This window comes from Alexandromys fortis, unplaced genomic scaffold (genome assembly GCF_014885135.2).
Source record: "Alexandromys fortis isolate MF-2015 unplaced genomic scaffold, M_Fortis_MF-2015_v1.1 scaffold_55, whole genome shotgun sequence".
In the NCBI taxonomy this organism is placed as follows: Eukaryota; Metazoa; Chordata; class Mammalia; order Rodentia; family Cricetidae; genus Alexandromys; species Alexandromys fortis.
The window spans coordinates 10395712-10416623 of NW_026067936.1; the positions used below are offsets into that span (position 1 = coordinate 10395712).

A 20912-nucleotide genomic window follows, 5' to 3' on the forward strand; every position below is an offset into this window, starting at 1 on the left:
ACTTTAGCAGTGAAAGAAAGATGTGTTTAGAGCCTTCATCACCATCTTTGAGACTGGGTCATAGAGAGGATTTATTCTGACTAGGTACACGGAAAGGAGGGTTGGGGGGGGAGATAAGGGGGAAGTGGGGCAGGAGGAGAGGCAGTGCCAGGGTGCACAAACACTCGGGGGTTGAGGTGGAGAGGGGAGGGAGAGAGGATGAGAGAAAGAGAGTGCGCGAGGATGAGACAGGCTGAGACAGAGAGACAGAGGGAATTCTATGCTTTGCAAAGTGAGGGAAGAGCACATGACACACTGCATCACCTGAGAGGTAGACCTGCTTCAGGTCTGTAAATGTAAAATCTCTGAGTGAAATTTCCAAGTGACTCGTGAGCAGACCAACCCTTTCCATGTCCCCCAAGAGCCAGCTCCCAGTGAGCCTACCGCTGTTTCCAGTCCCACTGACGATCGGGACACAAAGTCCCCACAGTGCGAGGAGACCTTCCTGGACAGCGGCAAGTCTTACCCTGATAGTGCGCGCACAAGATGCGCACCGGCACACCCCAGGTTGGGATTCAGCAATCTGCAAGGAGGCGTGGGAACTGCACCCCGCCCCCTCCCCCACGGCGTCCTGCACTCCTTGCCTCTTGCTCCTCCCTCCCGGGCTTTCCTTACTCAGGCGCCAGGCGAGAACAAATCCCACAGTCTAGCCTTCCCAGGCATGCGGTGCCGGATGCTCCAGCTCCTTTTCTCGTTGATGCTGGTATCGCTGGGCAGCGTCGGGCGCTCAGGGGCAGGTGAGTGGGGCGTGTGTGCAGGGGCGCCCTTGGAAGGGTCGCAGCTCGGGTTTGCGGGGTGCAGAATGTAGGGTGCAGGGTAGCAGTAATGTACTAGCAGCGCCCTGCAGAGGCAGACAGAAGGCGAACTTCAAGCGGCCTCGCTAAGTGTGCTGTCTGTCCCCAGCTGTGTGTAGGGTGTAGACCAGTGAGGCTGAGCATCCTACAGGAAGGGACCTGGATCACCCAAGATTGCCAGGCCCTTTGCAAACCTGTGAATAGGAGGAGAGATAAGATCAGGGACAAAGATTTTCGTTGCTTTCGTGGAGTCACCCAGCAAAAGTGCAAAAGGAGCTCTCTCCACCCCTGAGTACTTAGAACACCTTACCTCTTAGATTCTTCCTTCCTCTAAGTCCAGATCCGGTGGGACTCGCTTCCTAGCTCTAGTTTCCCACCAGTCGCCATGGGGTGGTTGCTAGGCACTGAGAATAGCCACTCTCCAAAGCTGCCCCTGGGAAAGAACGGACAGGAGCACTCCCTGCGGCACTGGTGGATGCCACTTTTGTAGACAGATCCAAAGGTGGCATCTGGAAGAGAGACGACGTGTCCCCGGTTGACTGAGACAGGTTCTGTTCCCAGGGGATGAAGTTGCTAGCTGCTGATGCCGACAGAGGTCGGAAGCATGCAGCTTTTGAGAAGCACCTGTCTAGTGAGGCTGGCAATCCCACCGCACCGATGTGCCCGAGCTTACCCCGGGCACAAAGGGAAGAATGCACACGTGAAGTCGTTTTATGTTTGTATCTTGTTTCTTGATCAAGCCGACGTAAGGTTCTGACCCTCAAAATGTGTGCCTAACCTGCTGCAGCATCTAGGCTGTGACTCATCTCCCCATACCACTTCTGAAACAGGATTTTAAAACACAGTGATTTCACATCGTTGAGTATAAAGGTATCTTTACATGTGCTTTAGGACAACTCTTAGCAGTGTACTTGATACCATGATTACGAGCAAGCCACTGTGAATTTAATGTCAATAGATGTTAGTAAGTACTTTATAAATGCCTTTATAGTAAGCACCTACTTGTATTAGGAAAGTATCAGAAAACAGTCTGCATGTAATGCCCAGATTTCATATGTATTTTGGGTTCCTAAATAGATCATCTCTGAGACAAAGTATTCTTCAGTTGTGATTCACCTAATGGTCTGAGTTTTTTGACGGTGAACTGCAGCCCTGAGATCCTCCTGGAAGGATCGGCTACAAGAGGTAGCAAAGGAGCTAATGTCTGATGAGCATTGATTTAGCAGCTTCTGAGCCAAGCCGCTTCCTGTCCGCTTAAGCCTTCAATCTCCTTTTCAGGATCCCGTATAGCCTAGCCTGATTGCATACACGACAAAACCGAGATCCCATTATCCGTGTGTGAGAGGATGAATGGGAGAAGAGGACTTGGCCGCTCCACGACATGACTAAGGTTTTTCTTGTAGATATGAGAGAGAGAAAACAGCCAGAGACATCTGGAAGAGTCCAGAGCAGAGAGAGAAAGAAGTAGCGGAACGTGGCCAGCAGACTGGACCTGGTCAGGGTGATTGAAGTTGGAGAGAACAGTGGAGTTCTCAGCATAGCAAGAGATGGAGAATAGAGCATAGTGAAAGAGGGGAAGGGGGTGAGAGAAAGTGCTGGAAGAGTAGAGAATAGCCGGGCACAGAGAGGGTGCATAGCTAGGAGGAGGGAAGGGCCATGAGGCTGGTGTGGGGGCTGTGAAATGTATTACAATACTTGGGGATAGAGACTGAGGGAGCCTGCAGGCCAGCACTTTGTTATGCACCCACAGATCTATGTCAGTGGAGCCATGTGTCCCCTCTGCCAGAGGTAAGGGGAACGACTTCTTAGGACACATTGGAGTCAGTCACCAGAAATCCCACTGTAGTAGTTCAGGTTAAGCTCATTTCTGGATATTCAGACACCCTGAGAGTCAGTCAGCAAGTAGGCCAACCAAAATGCGCCAGCCCAGGTGGTTTGCGGACTGAGCTTGTTCCCATAGTAGCAGTAGCCAGACATTAAAGGGTCTCGCCGGCTTTAGTCACATGATAGCCTAGATGGAATAGGAGGAGATGCTAGAGGTGGCAGCTAATCCAGTAATAAACTCTATTCCTGGGGGTTTATTTTAAATGCTTTCTAAAAACTGCATTTGCTTTAAAATCGAACTGAGTTGGTGACACAATTGTAGAAGAAAACCTGTAAGACTGGGATCCAGTCTCTTGGGAGGAGGAGCTGTTTCACGTCCACTTCCATCAGTTAGCGACCCAGGCTGCTGCTGGGTACTCAGTAAGTTCTGTTTACTGAGTACTCCACACACGGTGCAGGGACTCCGGCAGGGACAGGCCGTATAGCTTATGTTTTCTAGGAGCCAACGATTGTCTTTTCCTCTGTAAGAGTTAGTTCAATACAGTAAATGAGTACTCAGACCTTCCTGCAGTTTCCTTCCGAGCCTCCTCCACTTCTGGCTTTTGGTAACCATTGAACACCACACAATAGCTACAAGTTCATGACTTGAATGAAATAATATAAATCCAGTCTTTGAAAGCTTCCAAGTATTTATAGCATAGCCGTGAGAGAGAGATATTGTTAAAAGAATGTTGTGTTGGACCCTGAACGTGGTCTGTACATGTCTAAGATTAAATGGAAGTACTTAGGCTCTAAGGTTTTGAGCCTAGACATATAACTTCACTTTCCATGTCTTTGTGAGCGAATTAGATCTGGCATTACTGCGCCTGTGTCTACTGGTGCCCAAGTGTGAGTCTCCTCTAACCTAACAGAGAACAGACACACAGTAAACCTCCCCGAAGCAACTCTATACACCAGGAGGACCTGGTTCTAAAGGAATTTCCTAGTGAGCCCAAGTGGAGTGGGAGGAAGAACTTAGTCTTCCTCAACAGAACACTCCATGGCTTCTTATCATGGAGAAAAAAATGCCGTCTTAGGCTGTGGGGGCCAGAAACTCTCAGGACTCCGCCTCTTGCTTATTGACTGCAGGTGAAATCGAGTGTAACAGGACCCGGCAAGTGGCTTGTGGCGAGAAGTGCATTCCTGTGGCCTGGCTCTGCAATGGCGAGCAAGAATGCCCGGATGGGACGGACGAGCAGTGTGGTAAGCACTTCTCGAGATGCTCTCGTACACCAGCCCTGGCGTCCTAGGCCAGGTCGAGCATTCCCGATGTGAAAATCTGAAAGTGGTTTAATACAAACATGATACCACCACGGGACATTCCCTATCTGACTTCATGTGATAGGTCTCAGCCAGAAGACAGGTTCACTAAAAATAGCATATAAAATTACCTTCAGATTGTGTGTAGAGACAGGATGATCGCAAGACCAAGGCTGGCCTAAGCTATAGGCTGAGTTCAAGACAAACTGGAAGAATTATCAAGAGCCTGTCTCAAAATGAAAAGCTGGGGGGATAGTATATACAATGTGCAAGACCCTAGGCTGATCCTAATGCTGTGAAAAAATAGTCAGAATTATTTAGATTTGGGCCCATCCTTGTGATACTTCAGTGTGCTTGTGCATGTGTGCATGTGTGTGTGTGTGTATGCAAAATAAATGGAAAAATCTTTAACCTGAAATACTTCAGAAAGTTCCCATCATTTCAGCTATAAGGTATTTGATGTGTCTTTGTCTGACAGTGTCCATCCTCATGGCTTTTGTCCCCTGAGGGGAGAGTCAATCATGAGGAGTGCTCTGAGTGTCACAGGCTCTCAAAGACGAAATCCAGTCGTCGTCAAGTATTAGTGGCGCCACTGTAAAAGCAGAGTTTGCACCTTAAATTTAGGCTTAAGCATTGGTGACCATATTTATTTAACTAGACTAATCCAGAGGCTCTTCGGGAAGCCTTGTAGACCTTAATACACAAAGCTCTTTTGTATGCAAATTGAGCAAACAAAGTACAAAACTTTTAGAAGCCAAGTTAAATATTTGGCGAACAGTTTGCTGCTCTAAGGCCCTGTTCTCAGTGCTTAGTGTATTCGAAGCCCCAGGTGGGTCACCTGAAGGCTAGTACAGACAGAAAGCTTAAAGATGCATTGAGAGAGAGAGAGAGAGAGAGAGAGAGAGAGAGAGAGAGAGAGAGAGAGAGAGAGAGAGAGAGAGAACCAATGTATCGGTGAGTATGCCCTTTCTTTGTTTATCCCACTTTCTTCTTCTTGGGTGGACACTTGCTGTCTCTAACTTCACATGAAATATTTGGTATGAAAACATTCTCAGGACTCAGGGTGAAGCTCCAGGGTTGAGGGTCACGTGCAAATCCTGGGCTAAAGCCTCAGAATCCAATAAACAAGCAAATGAACAAACAGAAACAGGCGTATGTTTATGGGTTGGAATACACTTCCATGCTTGCTTTGTTGTGTAGTCCTCGGGCATGCTACCCTGACTCTCTAAGTCTCCTTCTTTAGGTGAACTATTTGAAGGTGGGTTTGCCGCGAAATCTACTAGTTCCCCGGCATTGTCTTTGATCTGAATACAGTCTTGGCGATCAAAGGAATTCAAAGAGGTGGACTGTCTTGGCTTCCAGCCACCTGTAGGGGTCAGAATGTACCTGAATGGTTAGATATAAATAAACAAGCCTGTTGTGCAAAACCTACCTTTCCTGTGTTTGTTAGCAGTGCATGGCTAGCTGCCACTTTAGAACGCTTATAAAATATCTCTGCCCCAAAAGTTTTGCTAGACTACAGTGTTCTCAACAATGGCAGCGAGGCTAAGCTTTGAAGGCTCCTGGGTCATTCTTCCTTGTTAAAGTAGATTAATTGGTTAATCGTCAATCTCTCTCAGCTTGACCAACTCTAGAACCATCCAGTAGGCACATTTCTGGGCATGTCTGCAATGTAGTTTCCAGAGTTTCACAGAGGAGGAAAGACTTGCCCTGAATGTAGGTGGCGCTTTTCCAAGCACTGGTGTCCCAGACTGAGTTTAAAAAAAAAGGGGGGGAGGGGAGAAAGTAAGCTAAATATGAGTGTTCATTTCTCTGATTCCTGACTGAGGATGTACTATGCCCAGCCACCTCACACTCTGGCCACCATGCCGTCTCTGCCATGACAAACTGTATTCCTTATTCAACTGTGGACCTGCATAATTTCTTCTTCTCTCAAGTTGCTTCTGTCGAGTATTTTGTCACAGTAATGGGAGAAGTAAGCTATACCGTAGAGTTGCTGTCAGGAGTGTGAAGGGAACCAGCAAGTTCACGGTTGGGGGTCAGTGTCGAACTTAGAAGTCTTCATTGCTTTGCTATTTTAAATGTTATGACTTGAAATCCAGCAAACGGACAGACTCTGACAAGCTCATCTTCCTCCTTGCCTGCTCTTGAATCCAACTCTGGCCTGCAGAGGAAACTTGCCTTGGGCACCGGCAAGCCTGGCAGTGTGATGATGGGAAATGCATTCCTACCAGCTGGCTTTGTGATGGTGCCAGGGACTGCTTAGACGGCTCCGACGAGGTTAACTGTGGTAGGTATGAATTGCTTTAGAAATTGCACCCATTTGTTATTTATGTATGCACCTGTGCAGGTGGCATACGCATGCATGCATGGACCCCATGCAGCACCCCAGAGGACGACTTGGGGAGTTGATGCTCTCTTTCCACCGCATGGGTCCCAGCGACTGAGCTCATGTCAACAGGCTTAGGGGCAAGGACTGTTACCTCCCCGGCCATTTCATCAGCCTTGTACCACTATTTTCAGTAGTCCATCATCATTCTGCTCACTCACATCATCTGTAGTGCTGCTAACTGAAAGTAAGCCACGGAATAGCCTTAGGTTGTATGGGCTAAGCCAGATGTTATGTTGTCTTTGGTGTTATAAAAGATTCTTAGACCTTTTCTTTGTATTTTTTCCCTTCAAATTTATTAGCTTTATTGACTTTTTGAAAACTTATCTTGGGGAGAAACGTCAGTGCAGAAAGTCACAACCATGTCCCTAATGACATCCAGCTAGCATCTCTTAGCGATTGCTTTAATAGATGGAGTCCATGGCGTAGCCATAGTTCTTGCCTGGATAAGCATGTCTGTCATTGTCCCGCAGTTCTGCCCCACTCACCTAATTCCTGCCTTTCAGAGATCTTGACAGCGTGTCCGGACTACAAAATCCAGTGTCCGGGAAAGGCTCAGTGTCTGGATGCTTGGGAACACTGTGATGACCATCAGGACTGTGACGATGACTCCATAAAAGCACACTGTCCCCACAGCCGTTGCTTGGCGGGGCAGTGGCAATGCCGGAATCGCGCATGCATCATGGCCAGCTGGCGGTGTGATGGCATCGACCACTGCGGTGATGCCTCGGACGAGGAAGGCTGTGGTATGTCTGGCAACCCCTTAAGTTTCAAGGGCAAGGTATAGGACGTGGACTGCTTAGTTCAGGCTATGTTTAATCCCTATCCCTGAGGCTACCATCCTTTATCTAAAAACGGGATGCTCCCTAGCAAGAGCCGAGGCGTAGCTATCCACAGAAACACAGAGGGCTGGGTAAATAAAAACCCCTGTAATGTATATGCTAAATAAGCACTACCTGGAATGTCCCAAGTGCTGATGAGCTAGCAGTCTCTAGAAGACCTGAGCACCAGTCTCTGCAGGGATCCTAGCAACCGTTGGCACCTGTTCTCACATAGTGAACACGGTCAATAAAATCTCCCACTAAAAAACACAAAACCTAACCCCAAAGTGTGGCGAGCACCACATTCCTCTCCTAGATGTCCTCCCAACCCCAGAAAAGTGCAGCCTCTGGTTTCCCGGTGGACTGAAATCCTACCCAAACTTTTGTGGAGTTAAGGCTGCAAAATTAAATGTGCTCAGCATCTAACATTTGTACAATTAGGTGGTTTTTTTTTAGAGGAATACTCTGTTCGGGTCAAGTGACTGACTCCAGTACAATTTTAATTCCAACTATTTAAAGCTAGATCAATCAAGTTTAGCATGAGTGCCCAGATGTCTCGCTATTTTTACGATGGAGTCTAAAGCCCTAACTCCCCGAAAGACAAAAATCAGTTTCAAATGATAAGCTTTTCCTTTCCAATCCTCAATTGCTTGGGCTACAGAAATATTGGCAGGTAACCTACTGAAGGGATAGTCCCTGATTACCCTCCTGGGCTATGAGCAATAGTGAAGAAGAAGTTCAACTTCCTCCCCAGCCACCTGTCCAGAAGGCGCTGTTAGCTGTGACGGAGGGAAATGCATCCCAGACTCTCGGATGTGTGATGGGAACGCGGACTGCACAGATGGTACTGATGAACCCAGCACGTGCGGTAAGAAACCGCTTCCTCAGCTTAAGACGGGAGGTGGGAAAACGGGACGAACTAGCTCACTGCCTTAGTTACCGGATTAATTACTGCACACTTGGCTGTGACAGAAGCAATTAAGGGGAGGAAGGATGGATTGTGGCTGGGTGAGGGTGTGTTGTGCAAGGGCATCCTGAGTGTGTGGCTGCTGCTTTTCTCGTCTCTGCAGAATGGGAAGCAGAGAAACGGGGCTGAGGCTGTAACTGTAAAAGACCTGCTCCCAGTGGCCCACTTTCTAACTAGCGAGTTCCCCGGTTCCAGAGGTCCCACGCTTCCAAGAATAGCACCATTATCAGGGGAGCGCACGTTCAAACTCAGGAGTCGGTAGGCGACGTTTTAGAATCCATCCCTAACAGTTATCATCGGGGCCGACTCCTCGGAAGAATGCTTAAAGTAAAATGCACACACAGGCAATTGCCTTTGTTCCTTACACTTTATCACATCACAAATTTCATCTATTAAATTAAGGCTCCTAGCTTTGCTCTTGTGAATATGAGGAAAATCCTCTAACTTGCAAAACTTCAAGAGCAATTTTCATTCTGTAGCTTTAAGGAGATGGATTAAGTAAAAACCTAGATACTACACTGCTTCTGAAGTTTGCGATAAAGCCAGCAGTGTATCCTCTAATGTTGGTAGAATTCACATCACAACAAGGGCCACGCCCTCTGTTGAGGGTCAGCCATCTGCAGCACTATGCTCAGACTTCACCCAATCTAGGGATCCCTCTCCAGAAAGCCTTGGCTGAGCCTGCTGCTCACTGCTTTTGTTCAGCTTTCAGCTTGGGGATTTTATAAGATTCAATACAGCTTTGCAGATCCAGTACAAGAAAACGCACAAAACCAATGGGAGCAATAGAAACCATTTGGCACCTGTCTGGGGGAGGAATGAATCAATCTGTTTAAGAAAAAAAATAAAATAGAATTCTCCAAGGATTTAACTAAGAAAAACCTCAGAAAGCATGTTTTCTTGTAAGGAGAAAGGTTGTTGAAAAATAACTGATATTTTTCTTTCTATCTTTTTTCCTTCCTTCTTTCCTTCCCTTCTTTCTTCTTCTTCTTTTCCTTTTTTGAGACAGGATTTCTCTGTGTAGCCCTGACTGTCTGGAACTTATTATGTAGACCAGGCTGGTCTCAAACTCAGAGATCCACCTGCCTCTGAGATTAAAGGCATGTGCCACCATCACCCAGCTGTAACTATTTTTTTTTTTTTTTTGTTGTTGTTGTTCCAAGACCAGGGTTTTTCTGTAGCTTTGGAGCCTGTCCTGGAACTCGCTCTGTAGACCAGGCTGGTCTTGAACTCACAATGATCTGCCGTTCTCTGCCTCCCGAGTGCTGGGATTAATGGTGTTTGCCACCATTGCTGTAACTGACTTTTTAACTTTGTGGTTTGCACTCGAAGAATCACTGGGAAGTTTCTTAGCTAGGGTTGCTATTGCTGTGATGAAACACCATGAAAAAGAGCAAATTGAAGAGGAAAAGGTTTATTCAGCTTACATTTTTACATTGCTGATTATCACCAAGGGAAGTCGGGATATGAACCTAGAGACAGGAGCTGATGCAGGGGCCATGGAGGGGAGTTGCCCACTGGATGGCCTCCCCTGGCTTGCTCAGCCTCCTTTCTTATAGAGCCCAGGACCACCAATCCATGGATAGCACCACCCACTGTCACCCACAGTGGCCCTTCTCCACTGGTCACTAATTGAAAAAATGCCTTACAGCTGGATCTCATGGCGGCATTTCCTCAGCTGAGGCTCCTTCCTCTCTGATGATTCTAGCTTGTGTCAAGTTTACACACAAACGCAGCCAGTGCAAGAATAGAGAGTGGGCATCTCACCTCAAGTCATTTTTCATTTGTCTCCTGTCCCCCACGCTTCTGTAGCTTTGGTGCCTGTCCTGGAACTAACACTTGTAGACCAGGCTGGCCTAGAACTCACAGAGATCCGCCGGCCTCTGCCTCCCAAGTGTTGGGATTAAAGGTATGAGCCACAATCGCCCGTCCCCCCCATGCTTCTTAAGACTCCCCTAAAGGCTTTTGAAGAAACTTTGTACTATAAGAACACAAGTAAGAGTTATTAAAGCACCAATGACCAAACCTAGTACAGCTTTGGGTCTGATGTAGAGAACTCATTGCATTCATAAATACAATATACAGGGCCAAGTGTCCCCCTTACCCACGGACCCCACAGGAAGCACATAAGAAGGTCTTGACTTTACTATAGAAGGGAAATAAATACATCAACCCTTGAAATTGTCTACATGATAGCTTGGAAAGAAATGCCACTGCCGTGGTCCTGGACTTCATACCTTTCCTGTTCCATGTAGTCTTCCCCTAGCCCCATTTTCCCAGCTGAGAGGGCAGGGTCAAAGGTTGTCTCTGAGTGCTCAACTGTTCCTCACCCAGCTCAGAAGGTGCATGTTCCAACGTGGTTTGTAAAGCATGAACCACCGAGCTCAATTGTTTTGACTGCTGCCTTATCCCCACAGGTAAAAACTGTTCCCTGCTGAATGGTGGCTGTGAGGGGTCATGCAGTGATACCCGCTGGGGTGTCCAGTGTTCCTGCACGTCAGGGTGGCAGTTGCAGCCCGATGGATGGAGCTGTGGAGGTCAGAGCTGGCTCGTCCTCTAGAAATGTTCTTATTGTAACGACAAGTACACAGCATAAATTTTAGTGTTTCAGGCATTTACATTGTACAACTTTCACCATCATGCATTTCTAGCTCTTTTCATGATTCCCAACAGAAATTCTCTGTCTACGTAACAATAGCTTCCTAGGCCCCATATGCCTTAGCTTCTGGTAACTCCTCCTGACTTTTCGTTTCTGTGAGTTTGTATATTCTATGTATCACCACGTAAGTGGAGTTGCTCAGTGTTTGTCCTTTTGTGAGTCACATGTCTCTAGGGTTCGTCTGTGTATCAGTATTCCCTTCCTTTTAAAGGCTGAACGTAATTCTATTTTATACTTGTTTATGCTTATAGCGCATTGTTCCTATTTAGCTATTAATGGTGCATTTGGGTTTCTGCTGTGTGTGTGTGTGTGTGTGTGTGTGTGTGTGTGTGTGTGAGAGAGAGAGAGAGAGAGAGAGAGAGAGAGAGAGAGAGAGAGAGAGAAAGATCACGAACAACACTAGCATGTCTGTTGCTGTAGGAATATAAATTTGAATCCTCCTTTTCAGTTATCTGACTACACTCCACATGTGGAATGGTGGAGCACACGTATTTCCACCAGGAACAAAATTCTAATCTTGTCGATTCTAATTATTACTCTAGTTTGTGGGAATTGCAAGTCAATTATTGACCAAAGACCAAAGACTTAGACACTAGACTGAAGTTTAGTGTCCTACCTTATGGAAGCGTAAAGAGCTTCTGTCATTGGACAAATATCCTTGTCCCTTTACAGCCAATCCCCAGGTCTCTGCCACCAAGGATGGAGAGCCTGTGAACTGAAGTACATTGTATTTCTGCTCGGCATGTCCCTTTCAGCTGACCTTCTTCAGGTCATTTAATCCTTGGGTTTCATTTCTCTCTTTTGTAAAATGGAGCTATAGACCTGGGATGGCTGACATAAGATTTACTTGTCTTCATTATTCTTAATAATGTAAAAAACATATGACCAGTAAGTAGCCTACAGCTTCTATCTAGAACAATACAGGATGATAATTTCGGTTGAAGTATAGCGCAAGAATAAAGGATCTGCTGTGTTAACTATGTTCATCCTAAGGACAGGTCGAGCTCTGCTATCAGCCCTGTCTGTGTATTCAATGCTCCCTTTATGATGGACCTGCAGGTCTACCCACCCGGGAAGGCTATATAGGAACTTTAAAATTGCCTTCTGTAATGGCTTTAATCTTAAGACTTTATTAAGAGATGTTAGGAACCTACTTTTAAGTTCATCACTTATAATTAGAATTTAATAAATCTTAGTAATTAAATTTAAGTTTATTGTTTAAATGAAACCAATACTTATAAGTTATAAGATTTATGAATTCTTCATTAGAAGCTGGTCATGGCCCTCAGAAGCATCTAGGTAGGGTTGTAGCACACTTTTTGGGTTCTGACTCACAGCAAGGCTTGGCTGGCTACAAACTTGACTGTGGCCATGTGTCAGTTACACTCCTGGAACTGAAAAGTGTTGTTATGTTCCAGGACTTTGTGGTTTAGGAGGAATAACATCTTCCTAAAATCTCCCCAAGGAACCATTTTCCTGCCTATTAAACTAAATAAATCTCTCATAGTTTTGTCGATTATCTGCTGGAGAGTCCTGTGTGGTTTTTGTTGTTTGTTTGAAACAAGGTCTCATGTGGAGCACGGTAGAACTGAACTTAGAATGTAGCTGAAGATGAACTTGAACTCCTGATTTTCTGGTTTTCATCTCCCCAGTACTTGGTGCGTTTCACCAAGCCTAGTTCGTGAGCACAGGCTCTCTAAACCAATTGCACGTAAGCTCAATTTGGTGTCCTATCCATGCACATGACCTTCTCGTTCCTCTTAGATGAAGTCTTCTGTGTCACGAGTAGTGTTCACACTAGACCCTAACACTTGTCGTTCTGAATCAGATTCTGGTGTGACTGGGAACTAGTATAGCCCAAGAATGTTGCTGGATTAGCACAGATTGCATTTCATGGCAGCCAAACTGCAGGGCTCCCTGTCTGGGAGCTTCTGCTAACTTATATTCACACGGATGGGAACTCAGTGGCGAGCCCGAAACTCCTATGCACTGAACTACGGAAGCTGTAGTTCCAGAGCCATCTCTAACTTATGACTCTCTGCCAGCAGATGTAGACGAGTGCTCTCTGGCGTATGGTCCTTGTAGCCAACTGTGTCATAACACACAGGGCTCTTACTCCTGTGGCTGTATTCAAGGTCACCAGCTCTACAATGGCACAGACTGTCGGGTTACAGGTGAGTTCTAGAATCAAAATGAGCCCAGCTTCTGCTCTATTCTTAATAGTAATTATAGAGAAGCAACCCTGATTATTTAATTTAAGGTTTAGCGCTAGACACGATGCTTTTGATTCCAAAGAAGCTGCTACTGTGGCAAGCATTGCCTAGCCAGAGTGTCACTTACACTGAGTGTCTTTAAGATGATAGAGTTACTTCGTGAGCTACAGAATTGGGTGCTCCAGAGAACCAACCAGTTGAGTTTTAATTTGGCCTGAGCTTCTTTGCCTCGGGGACTCTCACATGTGACTGCTATGTGACAAGCCCATATCAGAGTTCTGTCTAAGGGGAAGCAGCTGAATCTGAAATCAAATAAGGCAATAAATACTATTCCAACAATTAGCTTTAAAGTGCTGGGATCGGGGGAAGGAGGAACTAAGACAGCCCACAAATCTCCCCAGAGTGTGCTTTGTCTCTGCTTTAGGGAGAAGCAGACTTTGGTATAAAGGAAAGAACCGAATCTTTAGTTAAAGGGAAAGACATAAAAGAAAGCTTCAGAGTAATGTGTTACCATCTTCCTTCTACTGCAGATGACGATGTTAAAATTCTTATAGCAGCAGATAAAGAGCTTGGCATCCTGGACCGAAGAACAGGCATCTATGAGATGCTCACCCCTGTAAAGTCAAGGCCCAGTTCTGTTGCTTATGACCTGAACAGAAACATGTACTTCTGGGTGGATAAAGTCTTGAATGTGTTCATTCTTGGGAAGCCAAGCTCTGTTCCTCTCTACCCAGGTATGCTTTTGTTGTGGTAGTTGTAGTTTTTTTTTTTTTTTTTTTTTTGGCATTAAACATTAACTTCTTAAGGATTCTTGTGTTACTGATACAAAATTCCTGAGATCGCCAACCTTATTGAACCTTAAAATTTTGGAGCCTAAAGCTTCGGAGTGGTTAATTGGCTGCATATCATGGCGGGAGTGTAGGGGAGAAAGCTGCTCACTTCATGACAGTTGGGAAGGAAAGGGAGAGAGGACAGGAACATCATCCCACATTTCCCTTCCAAGGGATCTCCCAATGACCTAAAACATCCTACTAGGCCCCCCATTTAAAGGTTTCTTCTACCTGCCAATAATAATGCCCACAAGGTGGGGACCAAAGCCTCTAACGTACTGGCTCCTTGTGATATACCCCGTATTCAACTCATAGCTTTACTTAAGCATACTGTAAGCAGTATCTGTATCTATAGCTGATCTATAGCTATATCTTTCGATGGGAAAGCTTTTATGACTAGCCTGTCATGAAGCATGAGAGTATATAAAATACCAATATGAGACACGTATGTGGTAGGCTGGCTCTGTAAGAGCATCACAGATCCTCACTTGGTCCATGAAAATGTTTTTAAAGGATAGAAATCTTGGGATTTAGCCTTAAACCAGAGCCTTCTCCGTCACTAGGTATTTGAACTTGGCTCTTCGTTCCTTTGACCTGCCTCTCCAAGATGAGGGCACTAGCCGGAATTTGTCTCAGTAGGTAAGGGTGGGGATTAACCAGGCAGCATAGTGAAGAAGGGCATGGCCCAGTAGGTTTAGTGGCAGACAGAGCTATTCCCGGAGACCCCTGTGGTACCCAGCGTCTGAGCCGAGGCCACATGCTCCATATGCATTAGCTGTGCTTGTCCTTGGGTCCTGCATGCACGTTAGCGACTCCGAGGGATACCTCTGGCCATTATTGCTTGGGTCCTCTCTGCCTCGTCGTACAGATCCTAATGAGTTGTTGAGGAGTCTTGTCAAATACTTGGCAAACATAGGCATGAAAAGCTGCATGTTTAACTCTGTCTCTCGTGTCGGCAGAACTCCCACCCGTGAGCAGTATTTCTCTGGACTGGTTTACGGGACAGTTGTACTGGGCTAGTAGCTCTGCGCGGGTCATCTGTGCTGGCTTAAGTGATGGCAGAGGCTACGTCAAAATCTTGGAAAAGGATCTTGTGCCGGAGGAGCTTGTGGTGTTTCCTGCAAAGAAGTGAGTCGTATTTCTCTTGGAATGTACCCCCAAATCTCTTGGCATTTTACATGCTTAAGAAGAGAGAGTGCCAGCCTTTAGGTTTCACTTGCTCCACAAGATTCTTCTTTGTACATCTTAGACTGAATTCCATGTAGCCAAACCTTGCCGTGCCTGATGGATATGGGGTCTCTGCAGCTTTCGGGAGCAGGACAGAGACAAAGCTCATAGGAGAGGGCTAACGGAGTTGTTGAGAATAATGTGTGTACGCAAGCGAGGGCATTTTTGAAAACTGCGTACTCCCGCTGCTTGCAGGTATTTGTACTGGGTAAATCGGAGTGAGAACGGAGTGAAGACGGTTGAGACTGCAGGAATGGACGGCTCCGACAGGAAGACACTAGCAGTGGTGACCACAGAGGAGCCTTTAGGGCTGACACTTGATCACATGACTGGCAGACTCTACTGGATCGGTGGCTATAAAGAGGTACTCTAGATAGAGCCAGAGGAAATGGGAACTCTCTTTTGCTAGGAGCTGGGAATGGGTCTACAGGTATGCACACACTTCTCTGATGGCTAGCATTAACTCCATGAAGTAATTTGCATTGCCAAAACAAGAAAAGCAAGGTTTAATTGCACAGCATCTTCGAGTAGAGCAGACTGTACCAACAGCTTGGGAGACGTGGTGTGCTTTTTTCTTTTTTACATACTCTGTAGCCCAACAGTGCTAATTTTTTGCAGTTATAAAGGTCACAATTTATGTTGTACCCATGATACAATATGTTTTGAAGACTTTTGGGAGCTTCCACGGAAGCATACAGTTCCTTAGGCACTTAAGAGCTGTAACTCGGATTTCCAAGGCCTAATGTTGCAGTTTATAACATCCCAATTTGGGAAATGACAAACTTAAAGGTCACTACGATGTAGTGACTAAAAGCAGAAGCTCACAGCCTGGTGAGTCACGTTTCCAAGTCTTGTTTCCTAGTTGTGATTTTGGCTGATTAGAATGTTTCTGTGAACACTCACGGCTCTCTCTGAGAACACATGAAACACCTACCTTGTGGGCCAATTACAGAATAGAGAGAAATGGTGTTGGTACCATGTCTGGATGTAGAGCATGTGGGACAGTCATTAAATCTGGACAAAGACCACTTGATGTGCTGACTTGGACGGTAGACTCTGCAGGCTTAGATGAATTCCTCCCTATCGACTTGATGTCGCAGGGATATCTAAGCAGCGTCCAGAAACCTCTGGTGACAGCAACATCAGCAGCCCTTGCTGGCGCTCTCCTAACTCATGAGACTCTAATCCTTCAGTCCATAGAGACCGTGAAAGTGGACGGCAGTGGGAGGTACACCTTTTCTGGGATATTTTTTGAAGACGAACATCCTGTTGGTCTGACTGTGTTTGAGAATGCTTTCTTCTGGGCAAATCAAACTCAACTGGTCCGGACCTCTCCCAGGAGTCCGAAGGAGAGGGAAGTGTTGCTCCACGCCTCCAGTGCCTCCGTGTCTGCTCTCTCAGTCCTCCACAGATCTCAGCAGCCCAAAAGTAAGTGATGCACTTGCTTCCGAATTGCTGAGGTGGAAGCCGCCCAAGAGGAGATCTCAGTTTGTTGTTGGAACTTCTGTTTGGAGGTAGGGACGTGTTTAGCCCCTTCTCCTTCCAGTCAGCACACAGGGCTTCTAGATATGGTGAACAGAACAGAAGCTTCACAGGGAAGCTCTTTCCCAGTTCTGGGCTCTGTATCTGGCTAACGCCTCAGCTGGGTTTTTAGGGTCTGGGATATTGGAAATATAAGCTCTGGGCTGGAGAGTCGTCTCAGCAGTTAAGAGCACTAACTGCTCTTCCAGAGAACCTGGGTTCAAAAATCCTCATCACCTGATGTGTGGCTCTGAACTGTCTGTAACTCCAAAACCAGGAGATCCAATGTCCTTTTCTGACCCTCTCAGGTACCAGGCACATAAGTGGTGTGCATGCGTGTATACAGGCAAAACACTTATATACAAAAAGTAATAAATCAATCTTAAAAACAATTATGAAAAAGAAAACATAAGCTATCCATAGAGGGTGGGGATTATGCTCACCGATGTCCTGGGACTGGATGTGTAGACTGGCTGGTCTTGTAAGCACACCTCTGCCTCCGGAGTGCTGGAATCAAAGGCATGCACGCTAGGCTAAGTATGTTGTAGCTACTAACCATGGTGGAGAATACAGATCCATTCAAGGAGTCTCCCAGTAAACCAATGGAACACTCGTTCTGCCTTAATTCCAAGGGAGAAGGTGCAGTTGATAAAAGTTTGTTGGCCCTATGGTAAGACACTTGGATACTTGTCTGACAGCCAGTCTGGAGACAAGCTTAGTTCAAAGGTCAGCACACCCATGAAAGATAACAAGAAGATTTGGATTCTTCTTAAGGCAGACCATCTTCCCTCTTCTCCAGTACTGAGTTTTGAATGGTTTGAACAGAGAGTCTGAACTATGTCTACTGTTTCTGTTTGAACAGGCAGACACTCAGCGTGTGTTCCAGGTTCTTGCAGCCATCTGTGCCTCCTGTCCCCCATCCATCCCAAGGGCTACAAGTGTGTCTGTCCAGAGGGACTATTTCTTTTACCTTCTGGCACTTGCAGTGGTAAGTTCCCTGGTAAAATGGGTACAGCTCAAGAAGGCTTGCTGCAGGTGAGCCCGGAAATAGAGCAGATTCCATTGCTGAATCGATCCCTTCTGTTCCAACAAGTTCCATTGACGACCAGTGTGTTCTCGAAACAACTTGATTCCATTGCTTTCTGATTGGTTTGAGATCGGGTCTCACTGTGTAGCCCTGGAAGGCAAAGAACTCACTATATAAATCATACTGCCCTCAAAATTCACAGAGTTCTTCCTGCCTCTGCCTCCCAAGTGCTGGGATTAAAGGTGTGTACCTCCATGTCCAGTCCCCTTGATTTAGTTTTTTAATAGTGCTAAAATAATAGTACCCAACAAAAACTTAACATCTAACCATTTTTAATTGTGTGATGACATAAGATGCATTCATGTTGCTGTGCAACCTTCACTATGATCCATTCCCAGAAATCCTTCATCTTCCAGAATGATGCTCTTTACACCGTAGGCATCAATTCTACTCTTTCCCCTCAGTTCCTGCCAATCACCATTTTATTTTCTGTCTATGTGGACTGGCTCATTCTAGATACCATATTTGGTGAAAGTGTATGATATTTGACTCTGGTGTATGTCACTTAGAATAATGTCTTTGATGTTTGTCTTAATTAGGGTTCCTATTGATGTGATAAAACACGGTGATAAAAAGCAGTTTGGGAAGGAAAGGGTTTGTTTGGCTTACACTTCCATTTTGCTGTTCATCATCAAAGGAAGTAAGGACAGGAACACAAACAGGGCAGTAACCTGGAGCCAGCAGCTGATACAGAGGTCATGGAGGGGTGCTGCTTGCTGGCTTGCTGCTTTCTTATCGACCTCAGGACCAGCAGCCCCAGGATGACACCACTCAACATGGGCTGGGCCCTCCCCCGTTGGTCACTATCTCATGGAGTCATTTCCTCAACTGAGGTTCCTTCCTCTCTGATGACTCTGGCTGGTGTCAAGCTGGCACAAAACCAGTCAGTCCAATGTTATGACTCTCTATTCTAGCATCTCATAGAATCTCAACCCTTTTGACTTTTGAAACAGGCCTTGGCATGCAGTCTTGCTTGGGTGGGGTTGGGTTTACTATGTGGCCTGTGCTGGCTTCAAAGTTTCCTGAATCCCATGATCAGCAGAGTGTACCACAATTCCTGACTCCCTTCCATTTTATGTTTCAATTTTGATGACTATTATTGTGAGAGAGGCTCATGTGCACCATTGTGTGCACGTGTCCATCAGGGGAGAGTTGTGTGGAGTTGGTCCTGTCCTCCTAACTGTTTGTGGGCTCCAGGGATGGAACTCAGGCTCATGGACTTGCACACAGGCACTTGTACCTGCTCGGCCACCTCACTCACCTTTTATCCCTTCTGAAGGCTGAGTGATATTCTACTTTAGGTATATAATTCATCCATTGCTAGGACAATTGTATTTGATTTTTAAAGCATAAAATGGCATGTATACTTCAGGTTTGCATGAAAATTTTACAAGTAAATTAATAGGAGAATTACCTTCTATGATCCCTATTACATATCCTGTCTTAGTTTTTAAGTGGTCTCTGCTTGAATGCTGTTTTAGTCCAGCATTGTTAACACAAATTCCCCATTTTATCGCCAGAATATTGAAGGCTACACAATCTATTGACTATTTCTGCCCAACCGTTGGTGCCCTGGAGCCCTGGAGCCCACAAACAGTTAGGAGGACAGGACCAATTCCACACAACTAGAATATGAAAGTTTTAGGAAGAATAAATCATGTAAATATGTTTATGCACCAACTTATTTTTAAAAACACAGATCACAGGGCTGGTTTTGGATGAAACCATGGTGGAAAAGGCTGTAGTTGCTAAGCAATCAGCTCAGGCTTAATTTTGAGCATTATACATTGTATGCTGTTAAATCCACATGCTCAATTTTTCTTTTTTTAAAAAAATATATATTTATTATGTATATAGTGTTCTGCCTGCATGGATGACTGCACGCCAGAAGAAGGCACCAGATCTCATTACAGATGGCTGTAAGCCACCATGTGGCTGCTGGGAATTGAACTCAGAACCTCTGAGCCATCTCTCCAGCCTTGGCCCAATTTTTCTTTAAATAACAGAAAGCATTACAAATTCTCTAGTAGCCGGGAGAAGGTGGTGCACACCTTTAATTCTAGCATTCTGGAAGCAGAGACAGGAGGGTCTCTGAGTTCAAGGCCAGTTTACTAAGTGAGTTTCAGAACAATCAGGACTACATTTAAAAACAAACAAACAACAAAACAAGTTTTAGGTGGTGGTGGCACAAGCCTTTAATCCCAACACTCCGGAGAGGCAGAGGCAGGCAGATCTCTATGAGTTCGAGGCCAGCCTGGTCTACAAGAGCTAGTTCCAGGACAGACACCAAAGCTACACAGAGAAACCCTGTCTCGAACTCCCCCACCTCCCCCCCCAAAAAAAACTGTCTATAAATAAATAAAATAAGCAAACAAAAGTTCTCTAGGAGCAAGACATTACTAAGGAGTGATGCATGTCAGTGATTCAGTTTTATCCTTCCATTGAACGTCAGAAATACCCCATGCCTCGGAAAAGCTGACACTAACACTGGCCATCTTCCCAAATAGCCCACCTTTAGAGGCTATGGTGGTGATGGGGTCATGTGTGTCTGCTACACAGGCGGGGATGGAAGACATTTGTGTGGGTGCCTGAGCTTGAAATGAGGCTACTCCCCGTAGGGAACCCGGCATTCGTCTGAATGGTCAAACAGCAAACCTCTCCCTTCCCTTTGCAGAGCTGAAAGTTGTGTTTTCTTCTGGCAAGCGTCTATACTTGCTGAAAGTCAGCTCTATGGGATCTGCTATAGAAAGAACTCTAGTGGAGGAGCATGCTGGGAACCTCTACTTACTGGATGTGGACTGGAAAAGGAACTTCATCTATTGGTCAGATGCCCAGGGTCATCTCATTTATTCAGAGGGATATTCAGGGCAAAAGCGAGAGATTTGGACCCAGCATACAGGTGAGCTGTGGTAGTCATCTTGTTTTCTTCCTTTATTTTCTGGGTCTAAAATGTGTAGGACCAAAAAAGTGCACCCATTCCTGATCTAAATGTATTTTCATGCCTAAGACTAGGTGTGACTAACTAAATGTGATATCAGCTATTGACCCGTTGTTCTTGGGTGTGACCACTGTCTTGAGGTTAAATAGAAAGATAAGGTTTTTCGGTTTTTGTTTTTTTTTTTAAATTTTTGCTTTCCCGACCTTAAGTCAGGGAAGAATAGAAAAAAAAAAGATCCTTTCGTTCTTCAGTTTTGCATTGCAGATTTTTCATACTCTAATTTAAAAGTCATTTGCAATGCAGA

The 20912-nt window shown here is 45.6% G+C and overlaps 1 protein-coding gene across 7 annotated transcripts in view; it reads left to right on the forward strand.

The window, feature by feature from the left end:
• The first annotated feature begins 654 nt into the window (after positions 1-654).
• LOC126504455 (low-density lipoprotein receptor-related protein 1-like) overlaps positions 655-20912 on the forward strand; it is a 76623-nt gene continuing 56365 nt past the window's right edge. For 6 of the 7 annotated variants that reach the window (XR_007592601.1, XR_007592603.1, XR_007592604.1 and 3 more), the window contains exons 1-13: positions 655-776; positions 3786-3899; positions 6127-6246; positions 6852-7091; positions 7921-8034; positions 10551-10670; positions 12841-12966; positions 13536-13739; positions 14795-14963; positions 15258-15426; positions 16256-16490; positions 17446-17571; positions 20345-20569. Coding sequence is in view for 2 of the 7 variants with exons in the window: in XM_050146815.1 (XP_050002772.1) it covers positions 701-776; positions 3786-3899; positions 6127-6246; positions 6852-7091; positions 7921-8034; positions 10551-10670; positions 12841-12966; positions 13536-13739; positions 14795-14963; positions 15258-15426; positions 16256-16490; positions 17446-17571; positions 20345-20569 (2038 nt within the window). In the remaining 5 variants the exon portion in view is untranslated. The remainder of the gene's footprint in view (positions 777-3785; positions 3900-6126; positions 6247-6851; positions 7092-7920; positions 8035-10550; positions 10671-12840; positions 12967-13535; positions 13740-14794; positions 14964-15257; positions 15427-16255; positions 16491-17445; positions 17572-20344; positions 20570-20912) is intronic. The other variant, XR_007592602.1, reaches the window with a different exon arrangement.